We start from the raw sequence: 18,713 nt of genomic DNA, 5'->3' as shown, positions 1-18,713 counted from the left end.
AGCAACAAACTTCCTGCATTGTTACGGAGTAGTTATGCCAGTTAGCTTTCGATTCAGGGTACAGTTATGCCAATGTATTATAAATATAGAAACCAAAGAATTTGTCAAAAATATATATTATTTTTTTGAATTTAGTGAACATTTGTGAGATGCAAAAAAAAACAACATTCTAAAACGTTTTGAAACATATTGCGCAAAGATAAAAAAGAAGGATTTGCTTACATTCATTAAACATACATAGACAATTATGACGAGCTTACATTGTCCCTCATTCTATGTATGATATTACGTCTCAATTTTGTAAATCAAACGAAGTAATCAGCTACGTATGAGGTAAACATCTTCTGTGACACTATATATATTTTTTTGTCTGTGACCTTTTCAGGCATAGTTACATTTAGGGGTTGGCATCATAATTTCATTGCACTGCCCACAATCCATCAGCGATTTTTCTAAAGACAAAAGGTCTCGTAAACACCCTCATTATTTACCTCAAACTCACACTCCATAATCTTCCCTATTGTTGCGACGTTTACCATTTGATACCTCTCTATTATCAATCTCTCTTCGCAAGTATTTGTAAATTGTTTTAACAGAATAGGGCTTAACTTCAATGACGAGAGTGTTTGCAGTTGCCTTAGATTTCTACGTTTTAACAATTATTATCGGTTGCAACGGCTATTTTGTATATAGATTGAGAAATTAGTTTTCTTTGGTCCTTGGAAAGTCTAGCAGCCCTTGAATGTATACTGCTCGATTGACAAACCGAGTTCCCTTCAATCAGTGCTTTTTAAATGGATCACATAGGGAAAGTTCAAAGGAAAGTAAATCCCAGGGAGAAAGCTAACTTACTCTCACTTTTAACTTTTCAGTAAGTAGATATTCGAGTAATTTGAATCGGGCAAAAAAAAACTTCCTTTAGATACACCAATGGCTTGTTCCGTACTTCTCTAAAAAGAGATCTGGAAGAAGACGACATTTACGACGTAGTAAAAACGTGCAATGCCAAAAACAATGGTGACAAGTTCGAAAAAATTTGGAGGAAGCGCCGAGAACAAGGCAAAACCTCCCTAATCCCAGTTTTATGGGAATGTTTTGGTTGGACTTACATTTTTCTAGGAATATTACATCTCACATGGAAGTTGGTTACTAGGTAAGTTTTATATATGCCCACAAACCCCTGTTTAACCCACCTCGCAGCATTTTAGAGCCCGAAGCAATCTCCAAACTAGTTTCCTATTTCAACCCCATGCAAACCAACATTTCTTTCGAAGAAGCAGTATTTTACGCAGGATTCAAAATTGGAATTAAAATCCTCCATGGAATGCTAATGCAAAATTATTATATTTATATTCAACAAATGGCAATCAAAATGAGAACTTGTTTCTGCTCTCTGGTTTATCGGAAAGCCTTGAGACTCACCCCTGAAGCTATGAATGATATAACTTTGGGAAATGTGATAACTGTGATGACCAAAGATGTGATGATATTCGAGCACAATGTCACACTGTTTAACGATGTATGGATTGAGACCATCAAGCTTGTAGTGGTGTGCTATTTGATTTATAATAAGATGGGGTGGTCTGGCCTTACTGGGGTTTTGGTTATTTTGGCCGTTGTGCCCATTCAAAGTAGGGCTACTACTAGTGTTACTATCTGAAGACTGTAATTGTGATTTTATAGTTTATATGGCGAAATGTATTAAGAATCTGAGGCTGGATTTATCAGAAAAGACTGATCAGAGGCTGCAAGCTACTCAGGAGACTTTGTCGGCTATGAAGATAATTAAAATGTATACGTGGGAAAAGGTTTTTTCCTCTAAAGTGGAAGAGAAGAGGCGGTAAGTGATTTGAGAATTTTCAAAGTGTATTTGTTAAATTCAAGTTTATAATAATGATGTGGAGGATATCTAATTTCGTCCGTTTAAACTCTCATTTAACACCATTGTTCAGATTTACGTGACATAAAACTAATTTTAACTGCCATCTAGTATAAAACCATCCTTTTTTGGTATACGCTTCTAAAAGAAGACAGGAGATATGGCGTACGTCTAACTGCATCCAGAGCCCCCTCCATTCCTTGGGAGCTGAATGCAATTTGATAATATTGGCACAATGGTGGCAAATAAAAGTATTGATAGTAAAAACAGAAATACATGTTATCAGGTTAAAAAAAATTCGTATCTAAGTACTAAGATTTTCAAAATGGTTAGAGATGCAAATCCTACTTTGAAAAGAAATAATGGCTTATCCAAAAACCTGACAAAAATATCTTAATGTCTCAGAAAACACCAAACGCAGATTCTGAGCTTCAGCGTGCTTTTCTTTTTTTACGGCCACATTTCGAAAGAAAAATCGTGAATCTCTTTGTGATTAACTCACTAACCATTTTTGTTTCTACAGCCTTGAAATGCGATATTTAATGAAATCGATGTATTTACGCTCGGCCAACTTCATCCTAGGGATGCTCGACTCCAAATTGGGCTTCTACGCCCTTATCATGACTTATATCTCTATAAATAAAACGGTAGACGCTGAAGTGATATTCTACGTCATGAAGTGCTTTGGTGATATTAGAAGATCTATCACAATGATGATTCCTGTGGGGCTTGGCAGGGGAGCTGAGCTTTATGCTTCTACTCAAAGAATAACCAAGATTCTGAACAGTGAGGAGTTGGGTGATAATAACGTTTCTGACTATGATAAGCCCACTGTAGCTTTAAGCGAAGCTTCAGTGATTATCAAACAAAAACATATACTGAAAAATATCTCTATAAGACTTCATAATGGTTTGACTATAGTTACTGGCCCTTTGGGATGTGGAAAGAGCTCTCTTTTGAAGCTTTTAATGAAGGATTATCCAATCTCTGATGGAAAAGCTTATATGAGAGGCAGCTTTTCCTATAGCTCTCAAGACCCTTGGCTATTTCCTTCCTCCATCAAACAAAACATCACTTTTGGCCAAGTTTTTGATGAACACAGATACAAAGAAGTAATAAGAGTTTGCGCCTTACAATACGATTTTAATATGTTTGAAAAGGGGGATGAAACTATTGTGGCAGACAGAGGGATCAACCTAAGTGGAGGGCAACAAGCTCGAATCAACCTGGCCAGGGCTGTTTATAAAAAAAGCGAAATCTACTTGCTTGATGACCCCCTCCACGCTCTGGACCCCAATGTGCAAGACTATATTTTCCAGCGTTGTATTATGGAATTTTTGAAAGACAAAATAGTGGTTTTGGTCACTCATAATTTGAGGCATAAAAACGCTGCAGATCGGCTAGTGGTAATGAAGGATGGACTTATTGTTTATGATGGAAAACCTAATGAAGCTAAGGTGGATTTGATTAAGGAAATTGAGATGGAGGAGGCTGAAGAGGAGTATAAAAAGGAGGAAGAGAATGAGAATGATGTGGCAAGTGAAAAGTCGAAATTGATAAAACCACGTCAGCAAACTAAAAGAAAGGTCTATAGTGAAATTAAAAAGACTGGAAAAGTTGATTTTGCTGTGTTCAAAAAGTACTTCTCGTTTGGAGGAGGATTGTTTGTTTTTATGGTTATTTTGTTCTTGTTCATTGGAGCTGAATTTTCTGATAGCTACTCCGAGAGAATGCTCACTAATTGGTAGGTATATTCATGGTAAATAATAAGAATATAAATTAACAATTCTATTAGGATCAATATCGAGCAAAATGTAACAAACTTGAAACACGCAGAGAATTCGACAATAGATGTAGATACTATTGCAGCAATGAAACAAAAATCAAAATGGATATTGAAGGCGTATTCCATGATGATTATCACTTCTGTAGGCTTGGATATAATTAAGCAATGGTTGTTTATCAACTTCAGCAGAAAAGCTTCCATTAATCTGCATAATGAGATGATAGAGAAACTGACTACTGCAGTGATGAGTTTCTATGACAATTATTTTATCGGCAATATGTTAAATAGGTTTTCACAAGATTTGGCTAAGATTGATGAGCATTTACCCCATACCATTAACCACTTTACTAGGGTAAGTTTATTTTATGGAAGAAGATTTAGTTAAGAATTTTCAATTTTAGGTGGTAATGTCTGTAGGTGGAGTTGTAGGTCTAGTGTCTACAGTTAACTGGAGGTTCCTCATTCCTGCCACTATCTTGGTGGTTCTAATGGTGATTTTACAAAGGCTTTATATACCTACTGCTAGAAGTTTAAAGAGATTGGAGTCTGCAAGTTAGAGAATTTAAGAAAAAACAAAAAAGTTACAATCAAATTTAATTACATATTTCCAGCTCGCAGTCCATTAATAGGACACCTGAATGCGTCTATGGAAGGGGTAACTACAATCCGAGCTTTCAAAGCCCAAAAAATTTTGATAGAAGAATTCGATCGACACCAGGACCTTTATACGTCGGCTCATTATATGACTTTTTGCGTTAGAAGGTCATTTGGTTTCTTCATGGAAATTCTTTCTACGACTTTCCTCGCATTCATCATTGGAAAGCTGTTGTTTTTTAACTCAGGTTGCCTCTTATTTAACTGAAATCGTTCTTTAATATAATCAAATAATTTCTAGGAGAATCAAGTGGAGATGTAGGTCTGGCAATTACCAAGGGATCAATGCTTGCTGGATTAATTGAATGGGCCTTAATACAGCTTTCAGAGTTGGAGAATGATATGACTTCTGTAGAGAGGGTTTTGGAGTATAGTAATGTATCTCAGGATTGTTATGAAGGGAATAATCCCAAGCAGTGGCCCTCTGAAGGACAAGTGGTGTATAAGGCAGTTTCCCTTACTTACAAATCAGAAAAGGTGCTCAAAGATATTTGTTTTGAGGTGAAACCCAATCAAAAAATTGGGATTGTGGGCCGCACTGGCGCCGGAAAATCATCGATTATTTCAACCCTCTTTAGGTTGTACAATTTCGATGGTAGTATAATTATTGATGGGTTGAGCACCCAAACTATTGCTTTGGATTATCTGAGGGGAAAAATGTCTATTATTCCTCAAGATCCTCTTCTATTTCAAGGTTGGTTGAATTTTACACTTAATTCATAAAATTCATGGTTGGTTTTAGGTACTATACGTGAAAATATCGATCCCCACAATAAATACACAGACGAAGAAATCTGGAGCACCCTGGAAAAGGTTGCAATGCGGGACCATATTCCAAATCTTCAGCTAGCAATCACAGACCATGGGTCTAATTTTTCAACTGGAGAAAGACAGCTGATTTGTCTGGCAAGGGCCATCATTAAAAAGAACAAGATCGTAGTTCTAGATGAGGCGACCGCCAATATGGATCCAGAAACTGAAGTTCTGGCTCAACAAGCCATAGATCAAAACTTCTCCAATTGCACCGTGTTCATTATCGCTCACAGACTTCAAGCTGTGATGAATTGTGACAAGATTATTGTGATGGATAAAGGGATGATAATTGAATTTGATGATCCAAAGTGTTTGCTGCAAAATCAGAACAGTCATTTCTCCAAGATGTTGGCTACTGATTCATTTAAGTAAATTTATGGATATGTACTATATTAGTAGTTAATAGGTCCGATTAAATAAACGAACTCCGCTAATTGCGACAGAGGGAAACTTTTGAACAAAACCCATAAAGTTTCGAGGCATTTTAGACCCCATTGCCCATTAGGGATAAATGCATTTCGAGTCGATTTTAAAGCAAAGTTGGCGCATTTTGTGTGTTAGAGCAACGAAGAACTTTTTATGGGAAAATGTATTCTTTGTGCTCGTCCAGGCCCATAAGGGCATTGGAGCATGGAAATGGGATAAAGTGAAATAAAACGTCATAAAAGGACTGAATGAGAGCTCTGAAGGAAAGGTGTTTAGGTTGTTCGTTATAGCTTAGCCCATTCAGAAGTTCTGAAAAAGATCCTGGATATATTTAATTAACGGGAGAATTTATGGATATTTGTACTCAGTGCTCTGATTTTTTCTGGATAATAATGCAAAAATTGCAAAAATTTTAAAGAATGAAGGAGATGTTGGTCTAATCTGTAAAACTGTAACAGGATTCATTTGAAGTAGATACCTTTTCACCTACGAAGATTAAGGAAAATTTTGACATTTTTCAAGTACTTGCGCTTTGTAGGCTTAATGCACTAGTAATGATTATATATTGAATCTGGACATCGAAACTGAGACCCTGCAGCCTCGGAAATTTTACTCGAGGGATCTTGATTTTACAATTGTTTGAAAATGAAGAAAATAGGTATCAAAAAAGCCCCATATCTCAGGAATAGGCTTGAGACTTAAGTACCAGTTAAAGATTTAAAAATTCTCCAGATTTGTGACGCATCCGAAATCAAAACCACGAACGTAATGTGGCATGACTGATGATATACAGGGTGAGTAGTAAGAGAATCGATAGAGCAAGTATCTGTAGGGGACCTAAAAATTTGGCAATTTTTTAATTTTTTTTTCTAAGGCTGATAGTTGAGAAGTTATTGACTTCGGAAGATAGCTTGTAAACTTCGAAAAAACTGTTTATTTCAGTAATGCATCATGACAATGCAACTAAATTTGGAACATGTTTTATTTTTATTAAGATCTTTAATTTGATGGAAATGTGAAATCGATAGCTGCTTAACAAGGACTGGATTAGGGGTAAGGTAAGGTGTTAAAGAGTTGGGATTTTTAAATCGATAAATTAACTAACAAAGGACAATACCATTTAATAGCAAATTTAATTCTAAAAATTTTACTCCCCATTAAAATTTGTCGAAAACCTTATCATTTTTGATAAAACTGCAGTTTTGTGGGATACAATCAAACCAAATTTAAAGGAAAAAATCCAACATATCATAATATTTTAAGGTTGCTTAGACGCACTTGCTCTTTGTCGGTTCCGCTCCGACTCACTCTGTAGATTCGAGAATAAATCTCTTTTGATATGTATACTATATAACATTATTCCGCAAATAAACCTCTGCAGACCCTCTCAATTAATATCCAGTATTAATGGTGAAGGTTTGTAGCATGAATTAAAATTTGAAATATATTTCCTATAAACATTTTACAACACTTAGTTCCCGAGGTATTGGAACTCAAAATTTGCCATTTCTTTAGGACAATATTCAAGGTGATGATTTTTCGATCTATTGATTGACCAACATGGATCCTATTCAGCGTATGCTTCAATACCTGCAAACGCCTTGGAAATGCAGCTTGATGGACTTCCATTTTAGAGCACTTTCCAAATCAAAATTATTTCTTGCTGTCTTAGAAGTAAAATTAAGAGACATCGGAGACCACGATGACAATTTAAACATCGTTTTATTCTATAATTACCCGAAACCCTCCCATCCCTTGTGACAACTACCCTGTATTTATAGAGCAAAAACGCAGGTGATCGCACACACTTCCCCGCAAATTAAATGGCGGAGGGGTTAAATGCGGTGGCGATGAAAGAACAAAAGCGGCGGCACGCGGCAACGGCGCGTGACCGCCGTCCCGACGTCGACGTTGCCAGGAGACGCCGCCATCGATCGGGGGCGGCGGAATGATAACTCTTCGCCAGCCTTCGTTTAGGGGCTCATTTGATCACCGGCTGTAAGTTGGGGAGGAATGTCATCTAGACTGGAAGGACAATGCTTTTTGCCAAATCAGCCACATTAGTAGAACTGGCAGGAAGCATTCTCGTCTTCTGCATGCTCTTTCGCATGCTTTATGTACTTTTCTATTATCTGGCAAATGCATTTAATTAAGCTGCAATTCCATTATAAATTCTGAAATCATTAAACAAAATTAATCACTGAAATGCACCAACAACGTGATTACTGCAAAAACAAAAGTAATTGAATTTCGAAACGAGTAAATTTCAATATTCTGGCGTGACAATAATGAATTTAAAACGGGCAAAAACACGTCTCTTCCATAGTTTCATCGATTTGGCGATAGCGCAATTAAACAAAATTACGTTATTTAACTTCGGGGGTTTATTATTAAATTTACGAGCTCAAAGGGTGTCGTGGAATATCCAGTTTTCGATAATAAGTCTATGGGGAAAGGCACTATTAGGTCTGATTTCATTTTCACTGTTATACAACCACTGTGTATATGCAAGATAATGCGAGTATTTTTGTTCCATTTGCTCCAAGGCGCCCTCAATCCCTTATTGAAGTACAAAAGATCCCTCCCTGACTGATACCCCCCGAATGCCTCCACGCGAATAGTCTTATGAATTATGGTAATATCCGGAACAGCATTTTCCGGGTAAGAAAATTTGCTTTTCTCTAATCGATAGATTCCAACTGAATAAGGGCAAAGGGGGAGGCAAAGGTTGATAGCTATTATGTCTTTTCAGATATTAGCACCAACTCGATTCTGAGGTCTGGTTCTTCAGTGTCTAGTTAGGGAGCAGCAACCTAAAGGTTAGCGAAAAATGTGGAATTGAGGACAACTATCTAAAATACTTCCACATTAGGTTTAATTAATATTTCCCCTGATTATAACTTACCCCACATTCAGTTTTACCCCGCCATTGAAAAACTAGATCTAAAATAAGAAGAAACTAAAGTTATGACGTTATTATTGGCTTTTGTAATCTATTCAAAGACCTGGTTTCTTTTTGATCCCAATCTAGTGGCTATCAGAGCTTTCAAACCAAACTTCATAGAAATCGACTGAAAATTCATTTCTCATGCCCTGGAATCATGACTGAATTTAAGGTGAGTTTCCTCATATTTTGAAATGTCTGTTTAAATATCTTCGAGACGCCATTTTCATCATCTATAGAAGGCAAATTTTTATCGATTTCAAGGCGGTTATTGATGGGAATTTATACGCATACTGATGACGTTATGTCCTCTTTTTCAACGAAATGAAAATCATATTTCGAGTATATTTAAATGGTAATATTTAGTTTGATATTATACAACGTTTTGAAACATTTCATGAAGAGCCATTTTCAGGATTTGGGACGATTTTTAAAACCGCTTTAAAACGAGGTTTACTAAAGTTTGTGCCGCTTTTTCAACGTTTTTAGAATAACGTTTTAAGCATCTTTGAACGACACCTCAACCATTTAACTACGTGAAAATTGATTATTTAAAATCTTTTTGTTAACTTTGTTATAATTACTTTTTATGGATGTTTAAGACCACAATTTAAATTAATTCAACATAAAGTGTTTTGTTTAGGTTTTTGGAGGTTTTTAAAATAATTTTAAAACAAAATCATAAATTTTATAAAGCAATTTTCAACAATTCTAAAGAAGTACTTTTATAATAGTTTAAGATGTTTTATTAGATTTTGTGTCGTGTATTTGTCGATACCAAGATGGTATTTTATATACCTTTAAACGTGGATTTTTAAATTTTTAGACACAGAATTTTCAATTGTTTGCACAGAAAAAATTAACAACAATAATGTGGCATTGATAAGACGTGCATATAATTTATAGTAATTTTTTTAATTAACGGCTTAGACACTACTGGTCAACTGAGTCTTGCAAAAGTTTTCAGTCATTAGGTAAAAAATTGCATTTAATTACAGCCAAAGCAATGACATTTCATTTTACAAATTTCAGGAGTTCAAACTGAAATGTGATCAAATGTTTATGTAATTTTGAATCAGTTTGTTGCAGGATCGGAATAACTAAACTTAAGTAATGATTTTCTTCGACTTTAAAAGGTAAAATTAGAATGAAATTACTCGGTAATTTTGGTTGATACTGAAATGCATGCATCAAGGCGTTAGTATTAAACATAGCTCAATAGGTCTTTTCTAATGACACTAGAAACATTTTTTAAAGCTTTTACCGAGATTTAAAAACAGTATTTTTAACTAATTTGCAATAATGATTTTCCAGAAGTACGACGACAGTTTAGTGGTATTGAAACTTAAACTTTTGGTTCGTTCTTTACATCAATTTTTTTGCATCAACGATATTTTTAGCACCTTCCAAGACATTTTTAACTAAAATTGGAATTTTGTAATGCAATTTTCGGCTACTTGAAAAAACTATTTTCTACCCATTTTAGATAACGATTTCAACAGAAATGAGACAACATTCCAACGATGTTTTCAGCCAATTTGTTTTAGATTTAGGAATGTTGCTATCAGCCATTCAAGGCGATGTTTTAGACATCCTGACTGGAATATTTTGAAGGTCTTTAAGTTGGTGTTCAAATGTACTAATATGATATTTTAACACCTTAAAGACGTTTTTTTAACGACATCGGAACGATATATTTGAAGGCAAATTTTGATATCTAAGTTAGAGCATTTTGCCAATTTTCTACAATTTAAGACATTTTTAACACTTCACAGAGGGTAAAGATGTCCATATTTATTTCAGATTTTCGGATATGAAGTTCTACAACTTTAAGACGATTCTTTGCTATACTATGACGCCGCTTCGTGGGTTTTTAGCGCGACATTCAAATGTATGAAGAACATTTTTCAAGACGATTTTTCAATTTCAATTCAATTCAAAGTTCACGTCGATGACACCTTAAAAGACGACGATCGAGACATATTAAACATAGCGTTTATCATAGAATTAAGATTGTTTTTTCGTGATATTAAAATGATACTTTTCAACAATTTTTTATTAAAATTTTATGATTTTTCTAGATAATTTTCTTTTGCCTCATTTAAGCGTTGAATCACTTATACAAGGCAGTAGGTTTAGCAACCTTAAAAGCCATTTTCACCATCAGATACTAAGTGTTTTAAGACATCCTTTTAACTCGTCATTTTTCCCATGTTAAAGACGACATTTTCAACGACTCGAATGTTCCATAAATCTAGAGCCTGGCAAAAAAATGGCAATCGTAACGACATCGGGCCTCAAAGGCAAAAAAATAGTTCCCATTTGAGCGGGCATTAATCAGAGCCGCTAGTGATTAATTACCAATTATAGGTGGACAAAATGATAAGAGAGAAGCCAATCAAATTCTTATCAGATTATCGTCAATCCGGCTTGAGCAAAAACCGGCCGGTTCGGACAATTGTAGGCCTTCTTTCATCGTCAGGATTGCCGCGATATTGCGTCTCTCTCATACGTTGGCAATTAGACGAAGAGAAAGATAGGTGTCCTGATGAGTCACATCGGGAGCGCATGCGATTCGGGCGCAATAGTAGGTGGAGCAGTTATAGTTACGTTTCCACCCAAGAGAGTACGGGTATCGGTGCAGTGTGCGTTTCTAGTGAAAAACTATAGAAAATGTTGCGTTCAGCGACATTTTTCTGTGTTATTGGCATTGTACTGGGAATTTTAGGCGAGATCGAGGTGAGTCTCTTTTAGATTTCAGGGCGAAAGCCCCCGGAACACAAAGAATCCGGGACCTTTTACGACATGAGGTAACATCGATTTTTACTCGTTTCTTGGAGTGTTTGTATAGTATACTCCACGAATTTCCCCGTTTCGGGGACAAATACCACTCTCCACTTTTCCGACACAATTGCCAAGAGAAGCTCGTTATGCTAATTCTGCTTAGAATAGAAAACGATGTTGCTTAAAAGCAAACACGCACGTTGCTGATCGAGCACTTTGGCAAACACTGAATGATATAAGACCTACATTTGGACGCTATTTTTAATATGCAAATTGTTGCAAACAGTCGGTTCATCTAACTTTATTGTTGACATAATCGCAAGAACGATCGCGGTGTGCCCATTTCGTGTGGGCGGCTGTACGTAGGTACCAGCTCGTATAGTGTGCAGCCATAATGAATTTCCTAAAGGAAAGTTCAAAATATGGGTTCTGGTGAAAGTAAAACCCTGCATGGTAGTGCTGAAGCACCCCGACGCTCCGGATTTTCCTACAAATTTGGCATAATGTACGAATTTCGCCTTGAGTAGCAAAAAACTCTTGTTTCTCCCGAATTGAAGTCGTCAAATGATTTTGCCGCAGGAAACCCTCTATTACCAATAGAAAGTTAATTAATTAACGTATTAAAATCAGGGGCAATGAACAGCATGAAAATCTATATCTCTTATCTTTGCAAGTTCCAATAAATCGTTGAAGGCTCTGGCCAAATTCGCAAACATCTTAGAATCTTAAAGAATCTTAAAGAATCTCCTCGGGACATTCATAAATTTCGGAAAAAAACATTGCTTTCCTGATGATAATCATTAGATCTACCACCCACATACATCACACACATACATCAAAGTAGTCTTCGACACCCTTGAGTGGTATAAGGAGTACTAGGTAATAAGATATGTGTACATTATGTAAGCTTGAGTTAAATAAATTTTACCTTGATATTTCTATTAATGGCCCTAGATGTTTCCCAAAAAAATTATGAAGCAGGATGCTTTTTTGGTGAAGAGGGCACTTGCCGCTGTCTTCTGGCCTCTGGATCCATCACTGCTTAATAAGCAACAAAAACATAATGCATTTCTGTATTCCTGCAGATACAAATCTCCCATTTCTAACTATGTAAATCCTGAAATTGAAATGCTCTTATTTGCATTACGTTAATAATCTTTCCTGCCTCGATGCAGAGACGTTCCTGATATAATCTTGATATTTTGATTTATATTTCTTATTTGCCCACTGCATATGTATGTATGTACCTACAATATTTCCTGTGAGCAATTTGCCTGATGGAAATCATTTTTCTCGAAACATCGTATTTCTTCCGGGGCTTAAAAATAATAAAAAGACCGTACAAAAGCATTCCTGCAGCGATAAATCATACCTATAGAGTTCCTTCATTAATAAAAACCGGCGACACACGAGGTGGGAATTTCAATGTATTATTGAATAATGTCTCCCCTGGCTTTACACCTGTGTATGTGACACCAATTTTTATTATTAGTATAACGTCTTTTATTTACTATTCATAAGTCTACACTCATACAGGGCAGTAACCAAATCATCACGTTGCCACATTTATCATTGAAATAAGGCGTACTGCACTTAATCCGGGCCTGGAAGAACACGCTGTTACAAGCACATGTCGCCAGACAGGTAGAAAAGTTGGGATAATAAGATGCGACAGATGCCACAGCAGAAAAGGAAGACTAGTAATTTCTCTTCCTTATACCACACAAACAAATCCTCTTTTATAAATTATTATAGTACATATGTGTGTTATTTCAAAGAAAAACCTTCTGTAGGGAGCTCAAATGATGAATTTTGATAAAAACATATTCGTAATAGAGTATATGAGGACGGCAGGGGCTATTGCACAAGACGTGTATATTGGGTTGCTAACTGAAAGGGGAAAAATGCTGCGTTCATTTTTTTTTAAGGAAAATGACGATTTGCGAGAAAGTTTATTTTTTGGGTTTCTAAGCAATATACAGATTTTTCCAGATTATCAACACTTACATTAGATTTTTTGGCTTTGTTTTGGCACTGGATTGTTTTACCTTTTCAGTCAAGTTTTAAGTTTTCCATGGACTTAATAATAGTAATTAGATAGAAGTAATGTCTATAGAGATTTTACTAGATTTGTCGTAATTTTAAACGGTACTTTGAGCCTCACTTTAAGTAAGTTTGTGGAGACTTGATATTCTTTTGAGCATTTTTGGGAGAGACAGGTAAATTTATTCATGAATTATAAAGACTCTTTGTAAGTATTAATTGATTTGATGTTTCAAGTGAATTTTAAGGCGTTGTTTTAAATTTTTCGAAAATATAAAATATTTTAGAGCATGTTTTTGGTTTTCTTATGTTGACTTTTGCACATGAGCAATGTTGCTGATAAGAAAATGAAAACTTTCATATAATTTATATCTCTCCTAAATTTTCCAATTTTCTATCATTTCATGTCTTTTTCAGGGGCTTTCCGGCGAAGTTCCAGGGAAATTGCAAGCGATTTTATTTTCTTATATTTCTTGGAAATTAAGTACCTTTTATCTCTTATGATATTAATAGGTTTTAGAGAGATCTTCGGAGTTTTCGTGTCATTTGCGACACTTTAGATTTATTGGAATTTTTATTGGGTTTTCGACTGCAATGAAAATGGCTTCTTAGAAGGTTTTGTTTTAGTTCTTTTATTGTCAATAGAGATCAGTTCATGTGAAGTTCGTGCTCTTTTGCACGTATTTAAGTCAGTACGATTGGTGGAAATGTTCTACGGTAGTGTTCAAACGTAAAAACAAAATAGCAAAGAAGCTCGAGACGGTACCAAACATATGTATACAATAGAACTTTCGAGAAAGAACAACTTTTGATAAGTCTGTGGAATGGTAATAAAGTAGCAGGAATCATTGTAGAATTGGCTAAGTTATGATGATGACTCAGAACAAATTACCCATTTAATTTAACCTAATCTGAACATCTTAGCCATCCCGCTCTAGGATGTCCAACTGGTGTGATGGTCAAAAAAATTCAACCACGGCTACAGAGCGGAACCCATCAAGTCGATCGTCTTTCACGGATCCATCTCCGGAGTTTAAAATGGTATACAATATCGCCTGTGATCTTCAAAATCTTTGGATTATTGTGCATTGTCTGGCAGAAGTCCAGATCGACCTAGCAGCTTACTTAATTTTATTTTTCACATAAAATTTAGTTAGGATGAACATTTTGCAAATTAGATTTATTCACTTCTTGTATCCATAATCTATCACCGAGCAAATTTTGTTCCTAATTTTTCAGCCAGAAAATGTGCTATAATGCCTGGAATAAAACCCTGAGTAATCTAAGATAAAGCTCCAATTATTGTCGAAGAAAGAATAACATAAACAAGGAAAATTAAAAAAGTTGTCCCCAGCATTACGGACCACACAACACAGATTTTCTTCTTGTTTTAATTAAAAGTTGGAGATATCTCTGGGTTTTCTTGAAAAAATACCGCTTCCGGAAAGAAAAATTCCGCTTTTAAGTTTCCCAACTTTAAAATGAGCTTCTGAAATAGGATATGACTGGAATGTTTTTCTGGCTTTCTGTGAGTTTTCCAAGAAGAATCCATTAATTGCAGTGCCCCTTCATTGTCACCGTTATCATCACTCCCCAGCCAGCCTCTCCCAGTGCAGAAACTCCAATAAACTTCCCATTAACAATAGAAGGATTATCCGTTTCAATTAACTACTCGTTATGACCGCGATTGGTACGATAACGGCAACACTGTTAGCTAATTAACCTGGATTGACACGCGTCTGGAATGCCAGGGGCAATTCGAAAGTTCAATTATATTAAATAGAACTCAAATTTAGAACCAAACTTTCCTTCCATTAGCCCTTATTAGTTGCCGACATAGAAGCATCTTATCCAGACATAAATATGCAGCTGTTTTGAAATAGTAATTTCCATTAAAATTCAAGTAAACGAGATGCTAAAGCTTTCTCAGTTTTTGTGCTAAAACATTTTCCTGGAGAATTTAAATGACACTCAAGTTTGGAGTACATTACGGAAGATATAACTGTAATGAAAGCTCCATCATAAACTTCTCTCTTGACTCGTTCTTGACGTTCTGGCATGTTATTAAGATAGCCGTGGATTCATACCCATTCCTAGACGTTCCCCTTTAAAAAAATATCCTGTGGTTGCATTTAGATTTATTACTTTTGGAAAATCTTTATGTTATGACGTGTAGGTGAACATATAATGACCTATTGTGCTTTTCTCCAACAAATGTTACATGATTTATAGTCTGCACACCAATGGTCAAGCAGCCATTTGGCCGTTAAGTTCGGCTGGTCATTAAGCTGGTGTTTAAGTGAATTGCACAATTCGTATAACCGTTGAAGGCGGGGAAATATTGCCACCTATCCACAAGGATGCGGGTGCTCTACGTATTCCAACCCTTATAGGCCCTGGGGGCGTGATATTAAGGCAATTAACTTAAGAATTCTTGTATTATTAACGGTTTACCTGAAATAAAGAAAGACGTTTGTAATTCTGATTAAATCGATTGGAAGTTGGGCCAAAGGGTCACGGGCTATCGCCATGAAGGAGATCTGTCGGTTTGTTAGTAAAATGTTTCCATTATGTTTAAATGTTTAGAAGCATGAGCTACCCGGTACTCGGTAACAGTCATGAAAATTTCTGCTTCGGTAAGGTTGTAACCAGGAGCGTATCACTTAGACATTAAAAAAACTGTAACAGTATTCGAGAAGTATGTGAGCTTTTACATTTGAAGAGTATGTGTTTCGGCACTGGTTACCGTTCATATTATAAACTCTAGTTTCCGATAATAGTAAGAAAAGTGTCTACCGAGGTGAGACATAAAACAGAGGCGTGCCATTCAGACATTTTAAATATATTTCCCACCTAAAGATCATAAGAAAAAAACTTACATTATTCTAACATTGCGAAAGGATATGCTTTTCAGTTGTATCCAGGAATTTTAGAACCTTGCTTGTTTGCAATCCCGAGGCGTTACATGTCGGCTTTTAAATGTATCGACGAGTTATTGTTGAAACTGCTCTGCAGTTTACAAAGATATTCTGCACAATTTCCCCTCTTGAACATCAGACTGGGCTTTATCTAGGACAACAATTTTAGATTTTATTTATTCCGAAGAGATTTGCAACATTCATTATCCACAACTCTGCAAGTTGTCTTGAAGAGTCTTTGAGGAATAAAAATATTTATCAACGAGTCAACTCGATTCGAGGTTCGCCATAGGTATCCCGGAAATCGCTAGAGGTAGAGTGAATTTTTAAACAGTAGTCCGTATAACACATTTCCAAAATACTGACACTAATTTAAATGCTTTATTAAACAAAACACAGTATGCACTTTATACCTGGACACTCTCTTTCGCAAAATTGCAAAACTTTCCATGCATTTTCGTAACTTTACAAGTGCATTTTCGGCTTAGTACCCCCACATAAACCGCCCAACATTGACCATATTTGTCTTCATAAGCCAGGGGCCCCATTTTATGAAACTTGGAATGTTTAATCACTCCCTGGCACGCAAACTTTCCAGGCATGCGATAGCTCGGTTTGCGAGGTAAAACGGAATTTTCACAGGCGAGTTACCGTACTTTTCTACCTTTAATTTTACCATCGGTAAAGTGCGGTCTTTTGTGGTTTCGTAATTACACGTCTGGCAATCGATCATCGTTTTGTTTAGCCGGGTTTTTGTTTGTTCACGTTTATGGACAATGCCCTTTGATAGGGAGTACATTTGATGCGCAATGAAATCCGCCTGTCAGTGACATAAACGCAGCTATTTGGGGTGACACACCCTAAAAAATATTTTTGTTGGTTTAGGGAAATCCATGTTCGTCGAAATTTAAGGGATTTCTCTCGTGCCTTCCAGAAAACTATGTATCAATGGAAAATTAATCGCAATAACTGGCACGAAACCGGAATTTTCCGGCCAATATTCGTACTTCTGGATAAATGAATTACGCCGATTTTATTGGATTTCCAGGCAGTGGGGAGTCATATAAAGCACATTGTTCCAATTTACGCCACCACTGAGTAATACATTAATTTATAGACCCATTCTCTGTTGGCACATTGTTCAATCGAATCCAAATCTCTTTATTCGGATCAATTTCATAGTTTAATTTTTGCACCTATTTGACATTGCCCGTCCTTCCATTTCCGATGAGTTTCATTAATTTCTCTAAAAAGACGTCTTAGGCTTGTATGCCTTAACTCGAGCCCTATAGGAGTTTAAAAAGTAAATAATATAACTCAGTGGGAACCTTCCTCGAAGCTATCAATATCAATTTCCCCAACGGTGATGCTTCAGAGCCCTAAATCATCCGCAGGGGTTGTCAAGTTGTCCACTTCAAATGGTAACTTGGTGGCAAAATCGATAAAACAATTTCCCAGTTAAAATTTCCAGCTACGATGCCGTTAAAAGCATGTTTTGTTGTTCGCGCTTTCCACGCTATAAATCATGTAATGTTTACTGGGAAAACAAAAACACGTTGCTGTCAGATCCAGATCATTATTCCGTCCCACTTTCGAATAAAATAAATCCCATTTTGGAAATGTGGAATTAGCTCAGTAAATTGCATTATCAGTTTTGCCATATCTTTCCATTTACTATTTAAATAGGCTACATTCAAAATTTCCTTCTGAAGATACGAAGTTTTGCTGAAAGCTGGATAAATTAACGTATTGATCCTCAAAGCTTTTGCTTGGAAAAAATATCCCGCTGAAATGCTACTGAATCCTTATAGTTGCCAGTTTCAATAAGGATTACATTTGTTACAAATTACGAAAATGCACTCGAAATACTAGAATTGAATCCCTTGCTGGTCTTCGGAATTGTAGCTTAAAGATTGCTCCGTTTAATTTCGAAAATGTGTCAATATCTCAAAAGTATATAGTGTTCAAGTGAGGAATTTCCATAATTTAGACGCCGGATGGTTCAGCCCTAGGAAAATTGGGTTAACTACTCATCGCTACCTCCAGGCGTAAGTACATAGAGATTCTGCAATTTACAATTTTTTCTTAAACAAGAAAGCTTTAATTAAAATTTTTCTGAGTTGGGTCTCGATATATCCCTGATCTTTATAATTCATAGTGAAAGAATTTTTAAATAAACTGAGGGCTCTCATTATTCCTTCAAGGTCTAGTGTAAATAACAAAAAAACCTATCTCCCAAAGCCAAGCCCAGTCGCTCACTTGAGTCATCCAGAATAGTTGTGGTTGGATTTTTTAACAATTTAAAAAGTTTTTCTCATGTTATTTTAAGACATTATTACTCTTCAAAACTCCGACTTAATCTCCTGCGATTTTGTCAGAACTTTTTCTGCTAATTGCTTCCACTAACAGAGGATACACAAAGGGGATCGAAATTAAAAGATATTACATCCTCGAGGGTGTTTCAAG

At 36.0% G+C, this 18,713-nt stretch overlaps 2 protein-coding genes across 3 annotated transcripts in view; both read left to right on the top strand.

The window, feature by feature from the left end:
* Positions 1–634: 634 nt before the first annotated feature.
* LOC136339455 (probable multidrug resistance-associated protein lethal(2)03659) lies at positions 635–5,576 on the top strand. Its single transcript, XM_066282748.1, has 10 exons — positions 635–871; positions 923–1,153; positions 1,201–1,631; positions 1,684–1,840; positions 2,403–3,623; positions 3,675–4,017; positions 4,067–4,217; positions 4,277–4,507; positions 4,561–5,013; positions 5,062–5,576. Exons 1-10 carry the CDS (start codon positions 795–797, stop codon positions 5,502–5,504), a joined length of 3,738 nt encoding a protein of 1,245 aa, XP_066138845.1. The 5' UTR covers positions 635–794; the 3' UTR covers positions 5,505–5,576.
* Positions 5,577–11,103: 5,527 nt separating this feature from the next.
* Positions 11,104–18,713, top strand: part of Appl (amyloid-beta-like protein) — a 44,865-nt gene continuing 37,255 nt past the window's right edge. For both annotated transcript variants that reach the window (XM_066282787.1, XM_066282781.1), the window contains exon 1: positions 11,104–11,241. In XM_066282787.1, coding sequence (XP_066138884.1) covers positions 11,176–11,241 — 66 coding nt within the window. In that variant the 5' untranslated portion in view covers positions 11,104–11,175. The remainder of the gene's footprint in view (positions 11,242–18,713) is intronic.

The sequence above is a fragment of the Euwallacea fornicatus genome, chromosome 1 (assembly GCF_040115645.1).
Source record: "Euwallacea fornicatus isolate EFF26 chromosome 1, ASM4011564v1, whole genome shotgun sequence".
NCBI lineage: Eukaryota > Metazoa > Arthropoda > Insecta > Coleoptera > Curculionidae > Euwallacea > Euwallacea fornicatus.
The sequence above is the reverse complement of the archived record's forward strand: the minus strand, read 5'-3'. Positions and strand labels throughout refer to the sequence as shown.

Bases quoted from the DNA above. Each gene is read 5' to 3' on its own strand.
- LOC136339455 (XM_066282748.1), top strand. From the start codon at position 795: ATGGATCACATAGGGAAAGTTCAAAGGAAAGTAAATCCCAGGGAGAAA. The intron at 4,218-4,276 runs GTTAGAGAATTT...ACATATTTCCAG, and splicing joins AAAGAGATTGGAGTCTGCAA to CTCGCAGTCCATTAATAGGA. The intron at 4,508-4,560 runs GTTGCCTCTTAT...AATAATTTCTAG, and splicing joins GCTGTTGTTTTTTAACTCAG to GAGAATCAAGTGGAGATGTA.